Source organism: Anomaloglossus baeobatrachus, chromosome 5 (assembly GCF_048569485.1).
Source record: "Anomaloglossus baeobatrachus isolate aAnoBae1 chromosome 5, aAnoBae1.hap1, whole genome shotgun sequence".
Taxonomy (NCBI): domain Eukaryota; kingdom Metazoa; phylum Chordata; class Amphibia; order Anura; family Aromobatidae; genus Anomaloglossus; species Anomaloglossus baeobatrachus.
In genome coordinates, this window is record NC_134357.1 from 104,297,045 (window position 1) to 104,311,112 (window position 14,068).

General features: G+C 45.2%; 1 protein-coding gene across 1 annotated transcript in view; it reads left to right on the forward strand.

Moving 5' to 3' along the window:
- The window catches only part of STAMBPL1 (STAM binding protein like 1), a 135,586-nt gene that overhangs the window by 72,477 nt on the left and 49,041 nt on the right, over positions 1-14,068 (forward strand). Inside the window, 2 exon segments of the mRNA XM_075348737.1 lie at positions 7,260-7,629; positions 8,375-8,499. Of these exon segments, the coding sequence (XP_075204852.1) occupies positions 7,260-7,629; positions 8,375-8,499 (495 nt within the window).

The following is a 14,068-nucleotide window of genomic DNA, read 5'->3' on the forward strand; positions in this document are numbered from 1 at the left end:
GCATGGCGGATGGAGCACGTTTGGGAGTGCGCAGCATGGGGGATGCAGCACGATGGGGAGTGCGGAGTATGGCGGATGGAGCACGTTTGGGAGTGCGCAGCATGACGGATGGACCACGTTTGGGAGTGCACAGCATGGCGGATGGAGCACGTTTGGGAGTGCGCAGCATGGCGGATGGAGCACGTTTGGGAGTGCGCAGCATGGGAGATGGAGCACGATGGGGGGGCGCAGCATAGGGGATGGAGCACGATGGGGAGTGCGCTGCATGGGGGATGGAGCACGATGGGGAGTGCGGAGTATGGCGGATGGAGCACGTTTGGGAGTGCGCAGCATGGTGGATGGAGCACGTTTGGGAGTGCGCAGCATGGCGGATGGAGCACGATGGGGGGTGCGCAGCATAGGGGATGGAGCACGATGCGGAGTGCGCTGCATGGGGGATGGAGCACGATGGGGAGTGCGCTGCATGGGGGATGGAGCACGATGGGAAGTGCACACCTCCCCCCAACACACACACACACACACGCGCGCGCACTGCACAACACACCACACACACACACTGGGAACCACAAACAACTGCCCTACACAGACACCCACACACACAGACAACGCTGCACACACACAACACCCAACACACAAACACCGCAGCACACACAAATATATGCACATACCGCACAACACACACATTGCACAAAACATACCTCCCCCCAAAACACACCACACACACACAAACCGCGCAACACACACACAACGCTACAGACACACAGCGCTCCACAAACAACGCAACACACGCAACACACATACAACACCGCTCTCACCCCCCGTCACACCCAGACAACACCCAGAACATGTACGGCGCCCTACACAAACACTTGGTAACTACACACAACAACATCTATATATATATATATATATAACAAAAATCATACATGAACTACACAATACGTAAATTCTAGAATACCCGATGCGTAGAATCGGGCCACCTTCTAGTATATATATATATATATATATATATATATATATACAGTTAGGTCCAGAAATATTTGGACAGTGACACAATTTTCACGAGTTGGGCTCTGCATGCCACCACATTGGATTTGAAATGAAATCTCTACAACAGAATTCAAGTGCAGATTGTAACGTTTAATTTGAAGGTTTGAACAAAAATATCTGATAGAAATTGTAGGAATTGTACACATTTCTTTACAAACACTCCACATTTTAGGAGGTCAAAAGTAATTGGACAAATAAACCAAACCCAAACAAAATATTTTTATTTTCAATATTTTGTTGCGAATCCTTTGGAGGCAATCACTGCCTTAAATCTGGAACCCATGGACATCACCAACGCTGGGTTTCCTCCTTCTTAATGCTTTGCCAGGCGTTTACAGCCGCAGCCTTCAGGTCTTGCTTGTTTGTGGGTCTTTCCGTCTTAAGTCTTCAAGTGAAATGCATGCTCAATAGGGTTAAGATCTGGTGATTGACTTGGCCATTGCAGAATGTTCCACTTTTTTGCACTCATGAACTTCTGGGTAGCTTTGGCTGTATGCTTGGGGTCATTGTCCATCTGTACTATGAAGCGCCGTCCGATCAACTTTGCGGCATTTGGCTGAATCTGGGCTGAAAGTATATCCCGGTACACTTCAGAATTCATCCGGCTACTCTTGTCTGCTGTTATGTCATCAATAAACACAAGTGACCCAGTGCCATTGAAAGCCATGCATGCCCATGCCATCACGTTGCCTCCACCATGTTTTACAGAGGATGTGGTGTGCCTTGGATCATGTGCCGTTCCCTTTCTTCTCCAAACTTTTTTCTTCCCATCATTCTGGTACAGGTTGATCTTTGTCTCATCTGTCCATAGAATACTTTTCCAGAACTGAGCTGGCTTCATGAGGTGTTTTTCAGCAAATTTAACTCTGGCCTGTCAATTTTTGGAATTGATGAATGGTTTGCATCTAGATGTGAACCCTTTGTATTTATTTTCATGGAGTCTTCTCTTTACTGTTGACTTAGAGACACATACACCTACTTCACTGAGAGTGTTCTGGACTTCAGTTGATGTTGTGAACGGGTTCTTCTTCACCAAAGAAAGTATGCGGCGATCATCCACCACTGTTGTCATCCGTGGACGCCCAGGCCTTTTTGAGTTCCCAAGCTCACCAGTCAATTCCTTTTTTCTCAGAATGTACCCGACTGTTGATTTTGCTACTCCAAGCATGTCTGCTATCTCTCTGATGGATTTTTTCTTTTTTTTTTTTCAGCCTCAGGACGTTCTGCTTCACCTCAATTGAGAGTTCCTTAGACCGCATGTTGTCTGGTCACAGCAACAGCTTCCAAATGCAAAACCACACACCTGTAATCAACCCCAGACCTTTTAACTACTTCATTGATTACAGGTTAACGAGGGAGACGCCTTCAGAGTTAATTGCAGCCCTTAGAGTCCCTTGTCCAATTACTTTTGGTCCCTTGAAAAGAGGAGGCTATGCATTACAGAGCTATGATTCCTAAACCCTTTCTCCGATTTGGATGTGAAAACTCTCATATTGCAGCTGGGAGTGTGCACTTTCATCCCATATTATATATAAAATTGAATTTCTGAACATGTTTTTGTAAACAGCTAAAATAACAAAACTTGTGTCACTGTCCAAATATTTCTGGACCTGTGATGTTGCTCACAGTTCACACTGTATTTTGGGGGTCACCACTCAGCAGCATTTCAGAGGTAGGACAGGGACACAGTAAGTTTAAAAGTCCAGCAGGTTTATTACGTGCCATGAACTGTGCACCAGGTAACACCACATGAGCCTTACTTCGGCTGTACAGGTAGATAAACAAAACACGGTGTACAGACCGTCTTACTTTGCAGTATGCCCACTCATGTTCGGATACTTCTCCTCAGTAGAATCCCACTGACCCCGGTCAGCTGAAGTAAACCCTCTCTCTCTCAGGGGGGTTCCGTCGGAGAGAATTCACCACCTCTATCCCGAGTCCAGCAGCCTCTTATCCTCCCTCAAAAACTGCTCCTAAAGCCCCCAACACACGCTTCAATATATCTCACAATCCGTCGTTGGGGTCAAGTTGTAAGTGACGCACATCCGGCATCGTTTGTGAGGTATCTGCGTGTGACATCTACGTGCGATCAGGATTGTACGCAAAACCGTTGATCGCAAACACATCGTATCTTTGTCTAGAATTGAGCGTTTTGTTGCACGAACCTCCATGCAGCAGCGCTGGAAGCGACGGTGGATCATCCTGGATTCCGGCGGACATGGAGGGCTTTTTTGGGCTGATTAAAGTGGTTAACCAGGGTATATGTTTGTGTTTTTATTTCTAATAAATGATTTTTCGGGTGTGTGTGTTTATTTACTGTAATTTACAGATTAATCATGGAGGATGTCTCATAGACGCCTGACATGATTAATCTAGGATTTAGTGGCAGCTTTGGGCTGCCAATAACTCCTTATTACCCCGATTTGCCAACGCACCAGGGCAAATCGGGAAGAGCCGGGTACAGTCCCAGAACTGTCGCATATAATGTATGCGGCAATTCTGGGCGGCTGTTGGCTGATATTGTTAGGCTGGGGGGCTCCCCATAACGTGGAGCTCCCCATCCTGAGAATACCAGCCTTCAGCCGTATGGCTTTATCTGGCTGGTTTTAAAATTGGGGGGGACCGCATGCCGTTTTTTTAAATTATTTAATTATTTATGTCACTGCACAGTATAGACACGCCCACCGGCTTCTGTGATTGGGTGCAGTGTGACACCTGTCACTCAGCATGGGGGCGTGTCTCTCTGCAAGCAATCATAGGCGCCGGTGGGCGGGGAAAGCAGGGAATACGAGATTGTTTAATGGGTGGCCGGCTTTTTCAAAACAGTAAAAGCCGCCGGAGTTATTATAACAGCCGTGCAGCGCCGGAGATCGGGGATCGGTGAGTATATGAGAGAGGGCTGCTCAATTCAGTTACTCACGAGTTTAGCGGTCACCGGTGAGTCCTTCACAGGTGACCGCTAATCAGGGCGCGACACAGACAGAGCCGCAGCATGACAATGAAGTCGGGTGAAGTTCACCCGAGTTCATTCTGATCGTGCGGCTCTTTCTGTGTCTGCTGTCATCGGCCATTCAGCTCTGCTACATGGCTGTCTGTGTCTGCTGTCAGCGGCCATGTAGCAGAGCTGAATGGCAGATGACATAGTAAAAACGCATCCCTACACATTACACACGCTTGGCAAGTCAATAAAAAAAAAAAAAAAGGGTGCCCAATGCATACGTCACAGATCACATGATCTAAAGGATCGCACACAAAATTGATCAATTTAACATAGACCACTAACGCACGTGTGACAGCAAATGAACGACCTACGTGCAATCTCATAAGATCCCGTATGCAACCTGGGCGTGTCACATCGCAAATGCGATTGTACAACTAATTGCAACGTGTAAAGCAGGCTTTAGACACCCAGATTTCTGGTCCGTATAGTCCGCGGTATGCCCACACCGGAGGTATGGCAGCCTCCACACACTTGTTCCTGCTAGTATCTATGCACATCTCTCAGACGCTTCTCACACCCAAGCCTCCTCAGACTCCACCATGTGCCAAACAGACAGTCTCCATTTTTAACATCATGTGACCTGTCAGGAGTGACATCTCCATGGGTGGGAGCATGTAGGTAGCTAGACCCACCCATCTCTTTAGCTACCTGTCAACCTGACCCAAAGAACACTATAATAAACACGTGGCACTACAAGTGCCTGAACGAACATCCAGGTTCACATCACTTTCGTGGTACATAACGCCCATTTACTATGTTTTGGTCCGCACTAGAGATTAGCTGGCCCAGGGAAGTTCAGCGTGTTCAGCTGGACTTTAGATAAAGTTCAGTTCTGGACCTGGACTTGACCTGAACCCCATTAGAAATCACTGATTAGTCAGGTCTGGTCTCCACCCACATACAGCCAGGCATAAACAGAATAGTTCCAGGGGAGGGAGGATGTTTTTTTTTTTTGTTTTTGTACACACTACATCTGATAACAGTGTTTTTACCTCCAGTACGAGCCATTCCAACACTGGAAGCCGGTCACAATGGGCCAAGTGTGCCAGGCCTGTGTCAGCAGCCGGGCTGCTCAGATCCGGATCCGCGGTGGCTCGAGGGGCATCCGGACCCGGGTGTCATGCGGCCACTCAAATGAAGGGGGTATTTTGAGGGGATTATATATTTAGAGTTCGTGACACCACCCGTGGTGTGTGGTAATATGGAGTACCACCGCTGCAGTTGGGAGTACCCGGGGGCGATGGAGTAGGGCAACTAGGTGTTGGATCCCTTCACGGGTAGGGGGGATGCCCAGGGACTCGGTGATGGTGTTTGGGGAGTGCCGTTGGGAGTGAAGGGGTCATTTGAATACTCATTCAGTCCATAAAGCTGACATCGACAACTGGATAAACCAAAGTTCTGGACACCGATGTCGCTGAGGGGAGCTAGTTCGGGTCCCGTCCCCACTGGTGTTTCCTGGTGATCCGTGACCTTCCTCCTGGCACTGAGTCCACTTGTCAGTTGGTCCCGGTAGTATAGAACTAGTCTGATTCCGCTCCCCAGTATGGCTAACTGTGGGAGCTTGCTCTCAGGCTTCACGCTTGGGATTTTCTGGACCGTTTTAGTGGAAAGTCCTATCCCCCTCGTTGCACTATTACCCTGATTTTTGGAGCGGTTGGAGAGCGGATCTTGAATGCTCCGTTCTCGTCAGGTAAATTGTCAGGTTGCCTGAAGCTACTCCCTGACCTAGGGTCCACGTACCCCGTCATGCCCTGGTCCGAGCCTGGTGATGGTACAAGGCTGCCAACTGTCCTCCTCGACAGTACCGTGCCCCTTGTCACGATCCACTGCGACCAGGGGTCTAGCTCCTACTAGGCCCAGACCACCGTCTGCTACCTAGTTGTTTCCAAGGAGCCCGGCTCCTGATCTCCTCTCTGCTTCACCTCCTACACTTCACTCTCCCTTTCTCTGACTGACTCCTGACACTCCTGACCTCCCCTTACCAACCCCCCAAGTTGGCGACCCTATTCCACTCAGGTCGTCCACTGGTGTGTCTGGTGGGTGTGGTGCAGAGTGTACCTGGGACTTTAATTAGCTGTTGTAGGCAACACTATATAGTTGGGGACCCATAACCAAGGAGGAGGTGGATATTGCACAGAAGGGCAGATTGTACAATACCCTGTGACGACCTGATAGGCCAGGGCGTCACACAAGCACTGAGCGTAACTGAGCATCCCGATTCTGAAATGAGTAGTTAGCATATGTAAAGCACCCGGACTCAGAACTTATTTTTTTTTTTATAAAGCCAGAGTTCAGAACGAACATCAAACTTTACTGTTTGGGTTCGCTCATCTCTAATCACCACACTTTCCCTCAACAAATGGTAAAAAAGCCATAAAAAGTGGAATGTAACCCATAACAATACCAAAGACAAACCTACATCCCAGCCCACAAAAGAAAACAAACAAGTTCGTTCTGCTTTTTTAGCAGAAAAACAAAAAAGTTATAGGTTTCAGAACATGACAACACAAGCCAATTTCTTTTAGAGTTTTAGAAAGCGATATAAATTTAGTAATACTCATAATCAAGTTACAAGGTCATTTTTAATGTACAGTGATTATTGTAAAAACAAATCAATTTAACCATAGTGTAATTGCATTTTTTTTCACCATTTCACCAAAATTAAAATTTCCCATTTTTCAAGTAAAATATATCTTTGTACCGTGTTAGCCAGTAGAGATAAAAAAAATTGTTTAAAAGAACAGAGAGTCCTCAGTGGTTGATACCTTTTAATGGCTAACTGAAAAGATGGTAATAATTGCAAGCTTTCGAGACTACTCAGGTCTCTTCCCCCCATTTTTCAATGCATTTTATGGAACAGACATTAAATGGATATGTCGACTGAAAAATATAAAAAGACTGATTGCACTTGGAAGAAGGTGGAGGAAGAAATTAAAGCACCAGAATAAAACTTTCTGGGGAGATTGTTGACCCATGCGGTCTCACACCATTCCTGTGCCTGGGGGTTACCAAGAGTGTCCATTACTATGGAGGACCTCTCCTGTTTCCCAACAGCTTACAGCTGATCCCTGAATCTTTGTAACAAGACTTGTCTCAGACAGAAAACCCCTATATCCCACCTAAACGAAGCCATTCTGAGCTCTACTCTATAAAGTTACTGCACATTCAGGGTCCTCATACATAAGCTTTGTTATATTTTTACCTCTAGAATGAGAGAAAAGCTGAGTGTCTGAAGAGGATGGAACAACAACAACTCATTGAAGCAGAGAAGAAGAGGGTGGCCCAGCTGCGACAGCAACAAATAGAGACTGAACAGTTCAGCTTTTTTGAGGACCAGCTTCGGAAACAAGACCTGATGCGAGACCAGCTAAAACATCAAGAAAACCTTAGCCTTAGGTCTAAGGTGCCAGAGCAAACAGATGGCACCATGGTGTCTTGTTGTCCCTCTCAGAAAGGCCATTCATTGGCTAATGTCCTTTCTGGCAAAACGGTGAAGAATGATGCCGCTATGTATGCTGGACAGTCCCCCCCTATAAGCCGAGCATTGAAACCAGCAGCAACTCTAAGTGCCGTACAAAGTAAGTGCATGATACCTTATACCTTGTGGTTGTATTGTTCATCAAACACCATTATACAACAATATAGATTTCCATTCACCTGTCATTACTGTGGACTGCTATACGCCATACTCTGAGTATTGGTTTTCTTGGGGCAGTATTAAACCTTTACACTTGAACCCTTTCCTCCTTTTGCAGACTATTCCCCCTCTATGCCCCAGTTCCAAACCTAAATATGCAATTGGACACCAGAGATACTTCTCATGATAGAGCATCCTGGGAGTTTTCGTGAGGCTTTTGGACATTCCATGAGAGTTAACAAGTATACTAGACCCTTAACATTAGTGTCTCTGGCAGTTTTAGAGTATTATCAACATTATTCAGTGGAGGTACAACACCTACCATTTATGAAATGGGCACCACTGGCCTTCATTGTGTGTGCCCCAAGAGCTTGCACCTTGAGCCTACGCTACCCACCCATGCATGTATAGAATGGTAGCTGCAGAAGTAGTAGCATCTAGTTTATAGATGTTCAGAATAGTGTGGTCAACTTTCTTGCAGTTTTTTTTCGTGACCACTCACATCAATATCACCTGAATACTTTACTATACTATACTATACTATACTATACTATACTATACTATTTGGACATCATATGATAAACTATAAGGGGAAGGGGATTCAATAGAAAGCTCTTCATACAGCATCTTTCAACCTAAATCTGGCCTGGATGTCAATGCTGAATTTATTGCTGTTTTTCCATTAGATGAAATTGTGGAAGGATTGCGGATAGTTGTTTTGCCCAAAGATCTCTCCCAAAAATTTCTGCACCTGGCAGAGGCAAATACAAGTAGAGGAATTGAAACGTGCGGGATTCTGTGCGGTAAACTGGTAAGAATTATTTATTTTATCATTTTTAAAGGAATTAAAGAGACCGACTAGCGCAATAATCTCTCATGGGTATTTGACCACTCATGTTCTGTGAATTATAGGGTTATCGAATTCGTACTTTAAAGCAATTAAATCTTAATTTTGAAACTAAATCCTAATGTTCTGTGTTCAGTTTTTCTGGCAGTAACCATTGTCATCCAAAGCAGCTCCTATAATGTTGCCTTTTCTATCTGAGATCAAGCACTATAACCGTTCTTGCTCTACCCTCCACCCTTGTAAAATCCAGTGATTTGTTACTTGTGTTGGGGCAGTTGTGAGGGGTACACATCTGTGTTTTTTGGTTACGTTGCCCAGAAAGAAATTGCTGAGGAAGTTGAGAAATCTGTTGGGTAACAATGATCCATTTGAAGTATTCAGAAATCCAGAGTATCTAGTAAATAAAAGCTCCAACATTTTTTTTGTCTTTTCACATCTAAGCCTGTGGCCGATCAATTTCACACTGTGTGTTGTTTAGGAGGTTTAGGGTATAGTATAGTATATTTTTTATTTTGGAGTGTGCAGAAGGGGTATTGTCACATTGTGTGTTGCTCTAAACTCACCGAGTGTCATGATGGCATCAGACGCTGTTCAGACAACAGACTGACACTCCTCACTATAATTTCTCCGGTACTTCTGAGTTACACAGGCAGGCTTGAGTGTTGACCACCTGTGTGCTTATTAGTGATGGGACTAGCAGGAGTTCATTTCTGGTAGCCTGCTGGTTATCCTTTGGATCACATGTTGCGGGGAGACCTATCACGTGTACTCCCACCTTTTTAAGATGAAGAAATCTGTCTTCCTATGCCGACTATAGCTTTCTACTACACCGGTCCATGTGCTGTTGTTTTCCAGTCTGGTGATTTACTGAGTGCTGCTTGGTGGCTGTGGAATTCCACCTGTTCTCTGGTTATTTCCTCTCTGCTTTAGTTTTCCTCCTTGTCACGTGTTCTCTGATTACTCTGTGTGAGTGCGCTGTGTGATAGCGTTTTGATTTCCGCTGTTTGTCTATCACTGTTGGTGTTTACATGCTCCTGTCTCTGCCAGCCCACCCCCCCCCGGGGTTGGGAGGGGGTACTAGGCCAGGGCTGATCAGGAGCAAAGGTAGGAAGGTGGCCTAGACATAGTCACCATCAGCCCCCCTAGCTTGAGGGCCAGTTTAGGAGCCTCGGTCCCCTGTTATCCCCTGCCACCCCATGACAGGTGTGTGTGCACATACATGTTGTTTGAGGTTCAACCTCCATGGATGGTATAGGTCTTGTCCTGTATAAATGGGTGAAGCATTACGAAAGCGCTTTCTACAGCACTCTACATGCTGTGGAAAACAAATGACCTACATTTTCCATAGATTTCACCAGTTGTAATGATGCAGGTGAAATTCTCTGCAAATCTTATATAATTTGCATGTAATTTTTATAGAATTACAGGATAAGTTATAAATGTTTGACCACTGCTGAGACCCCAAAAGATCACAAGTTTGTCCAGGAAGTGTTTGATTGGAGCTGCTCAGTTCGGATCTTGTAGAAGCTCTAGAGACATACACGGGGAGAAAAGTCATTTCTTGGATACAAGCTCTTTCACGACCTCTCCATCTCAGTTACAATTTTACCTAATCTACTGAAAAAATTGGATTTCAATAGCTGTGAATAATTTAGTGAGTCTCAGCTGTGCAATAATGATTTCATATAAGGCCAGTTTTCCATTAAATTACTGGTCTCAATTTTTCCTGAAGAACTTAGATTAATTAAGTGCAGTAATTACAGATTTATTGTCACTGACTGTATCCTTCCTATTTCTACATATTTACAACTGTTTGTACACCATTAGGTCGCCACTTTCAGATTCAATTTTGGTAAAATAAATTAAACAATTATGTCATCAATTATTTCAATTTTAACGTATAAAAAAAAGTTCAAACTTGTTGGATTCTTTGCAAAATAGAAATAATGAAGCAAAGACAAATATACTTGTTGTGTCTTGCATTTTCATAGTGAACCTTTCGATTTCATGATGCACACTTGGCCTTAAAGGCAGTGCTGTATAATGGATGCAGGGGTTGCACACTGCAGCCATTTCCTACAGTCAATGAAGACAATTTATTGTCCATTGACCCATCAAAGAAGAACAAAACTGTTAGACGTTATAAATTAAGACACTATTGGAGATTTACATTCACGTTCATGAGCTACAAGTTACACCCCTAATTACATGTGTTGCCCAGAGTTAGAAAAAATAGCACCATTATTTAAGCATCAGACCAAGCTATTTCTATAGGGGTCATAAGTTGGAAGGTACAATGCCAAGGCTTCCCTACGTGGTGTGACAATTTTAAACGGTATCTGCATCCTCAGGAGGCCAACACAGCTGTATACAATGATGGAATGGGGAGCCATTGTCTCTCTTCTCCACTATTCAGCTTATGTGTCTTAAGGCTGCTTTACATGCAGCGACATCGCTAGCGATGTCGCTTGTGAAAGCACCCGCCCCCATCGTTTGTGCGTCACGGGCAAATCGCTGCCCGTGGCGCACAATATCGCTAGGACGCGTAACACGTACTTACCTTCCTAGCAACGTTGCTGTGGGCGGCGAACAACCTCTTTTTAAGTGGGAGGTTTGTGCACCGTCACAGCGACGTCACACAGCGGAGCGCCAATAGAAGCGGAGGGGGCGGAGACCATCCGCATTAACGACACGCCCACCTCGTTGCCGGAGGACGCAGGAACGCTGCTGTTTGTCGTTCCCAGGGTGTCACACATAGCGATGTGTGCTGCCTCAGTAACGACGAACAACCTGCGTCCAGCACGAGCAACGATTTTTTTGAAAATGAACAACATGTCAACGATCAACAATTAGGTGAGTATTTTTGATCGTTAACACTCGCTCATAGGTGTCACACGCAACGACGTCGCTAACGAGGCCAGATGTGCGTCACGAATTCCGTGACCCCAACAACATCTCGTTAGCGATGTTGTTGCGTGTAAAGCGGCCTTTAGACTCAGTGTAAAAGGTACAATACCAAGGGCTGGGCGAACCCGAAGTGTAAATGTCTGGATCTGCACGGTTTCAAAGTTTCCAGGGTGCCGGACCTGGGCCTAAGATTCCAGGTGTTTGATCCAGATCCGGCACTTGAGAAAATAAAAAAAAATAAATGAAGAATAAAGAAAACAAGAATACAAGAATGAAGCGAGCCCTTCATACTTACCAAGGCTCTGGCCCAGCTGTACGCTGCTCCTGCGCTGCTGTACGCTGCTCCTGGGGGCTCCCTGCGCCGCTCATTTCATATGAGACTAATTTTTCAGAGGATAAACAGGGGTCACTGCTGCGCTTAACACCAATGTACCTATATACAGGTCCCCTTTTTTTATTGGTCTCTGCCCCCTTCTTCAGGACAGTATAGTAATGACAAGGATAGTGACCTTGTCATTACTATACTGTCCTGAAGACGGGGGCAGAGACCCCTGAAACGCATTGACCTGTCTATGTGCTTGCAATAAAACGACTTGGATTAATATTTTCTGACTTACATTGCTGATAAGCGTGGCGGTGACCCCCGTTTTTCCTCTGAAAAATTCATCTTACATTCCTGATGGGCTGCAGCTATCTCCACCCATGATTATGCAGTTTGACTTCTCACAACTCCTATAAGTGAGTGCATTTTTTTTTACCTTTATCTGTTTTTATCTGGTAAGACCCTATGCACCTGTCTTTCCACAGTCTTTGATACCTTATTGCTCATTTCATATGCACAGCTTTCCCGACCATCGATCGGCCTGGCCTGGCCGCTGCTCACTGTGGGATTCAGATGTAGCAGAGCTGGAATTGTCGTGGGACCTCATGTAGATTACGTCGGTCCTGCAGGCTGTTGGGGTTAAGAAAGTGGTGAAAGAGGGTGTTTTTTTGTATTTTATTCCAAATAAAAGATTTTTTTAGTGTTTGTATTTGTTTACTTTCATTTACAGATTAATGATGGGGTGTCTCATAAACATTGCCCCGATTGCCACCATGCCAGGACATTCAGAAAAAGCTGGGTAAAGTGCTGGGCTTGCCACATCTGATAGATGCGGCAATTCCGGGCGACTGGAGACTGATATTTTTAGGCTGGGTGTCCCCAGCCTGAGAATACCATTTCCCAGCTGTGGGGTTTTATCATGGCTGGGTATCAAAATTGGCGTGACACACGCCGGTTTTTAAAATTATTTATTTATTTAAATAATAAAAAAAAGCTGCATGTGGTTCCTAAATCTTTTGATACACAGCCAAGATAAGCCCCTGGGCTTTATCTGTGCTGGGTTTTAGAATACCGGGGGGACCCTGCACCAATTGTTATATTTAATTTTTTATACCAGGATACTGATGGTAGATACTAGAGTGTATGGGCTTCTTCCAAGGTATGATATCATTTCAACACACCCCCTATCACATGATAAGGGCATGTTCAAAATGCCGTCCAATGTTTCCAGCCAGAATAAACCTTCTTTTTCTAAGTCCACGTGGCCATGGAGTTGTTTATAATAGAAGCAGGGGTCTGGGGGTGAGACCCCCAGATAGGGGGAGTGCAGGTGGTGGGTGAAGCCCCCCTTGCATGATTATGGTGGACGAGAGGAAACATCATCATGCCCACTAACCTGGAATGAGCCCATACAGTCTAGGCTCACGGTAGATGCTAGAGTGTATGGGCTCCTTCAGTTACACTGCTTTCCCTGGCGACTGGTTGTCCTTGCTCTTGTGATTGGATACAGTCAGCTGACATGGTGTAACTCAGGGTGGAAGCGTGTCTGACTGTAATTAGCGCCCCAGGCAGTGAATGTGAGGCCAGGGAGGAGCGTACAGCCATGCCTGAGCCTTGGTAAGTCCAGCGCTTGCACTCCTATTCACTAGATGGTGCCTGCTGGAGCATTGTAAGGAAAATCCTATATGTTGCTGGTTGTGCTATTGGGTTATCATACTATGTTCTTTGGAGTACTGTAGGGAAATTCATTATGGAGTAATTATACTGTGTATTGTGAGAATTTTGGAGGCATCCTACTGTATTGGGGCCAAGAAAGGGATATAGTGGGTGAGAACACTAAGGGACTTCAATAAGTCGAGAATTACTTTTTATATGCTGTCTCTGTCTTGAAAACTTGGGAGGTGAGCCCTATTATGACTGGGCCTATGTGGCATGACCCGCCCACTCCGCTTAACACTTTTTTTTTTTTTTATGGTGGGGAGGGGGGCCCAATTACGGTAGGACTTTCATTTTGGGACTCCATGATTTCTATATATGTGATTACAGGTTGTGTGTATTCTTACATCTGAGTCACAACCACTTCAATGGAGATGTCATCAACATCTTTGTAGATGTTTGGCTATTTTTGAGAGATAGAGCAGCCATGTTTTTTTTCCTTTTACAGAAGATAGTAAGCATTACAGGGCAAAACTTGACATTTGGCAGTCCTGATGGGCAGGTGGTGACGGTTTCCCTCCTTATGTTCCTATATAGAAAAACTTTAATGATCATTGGAGGTCTTAGCAACCGGGGTCTGACCAAACA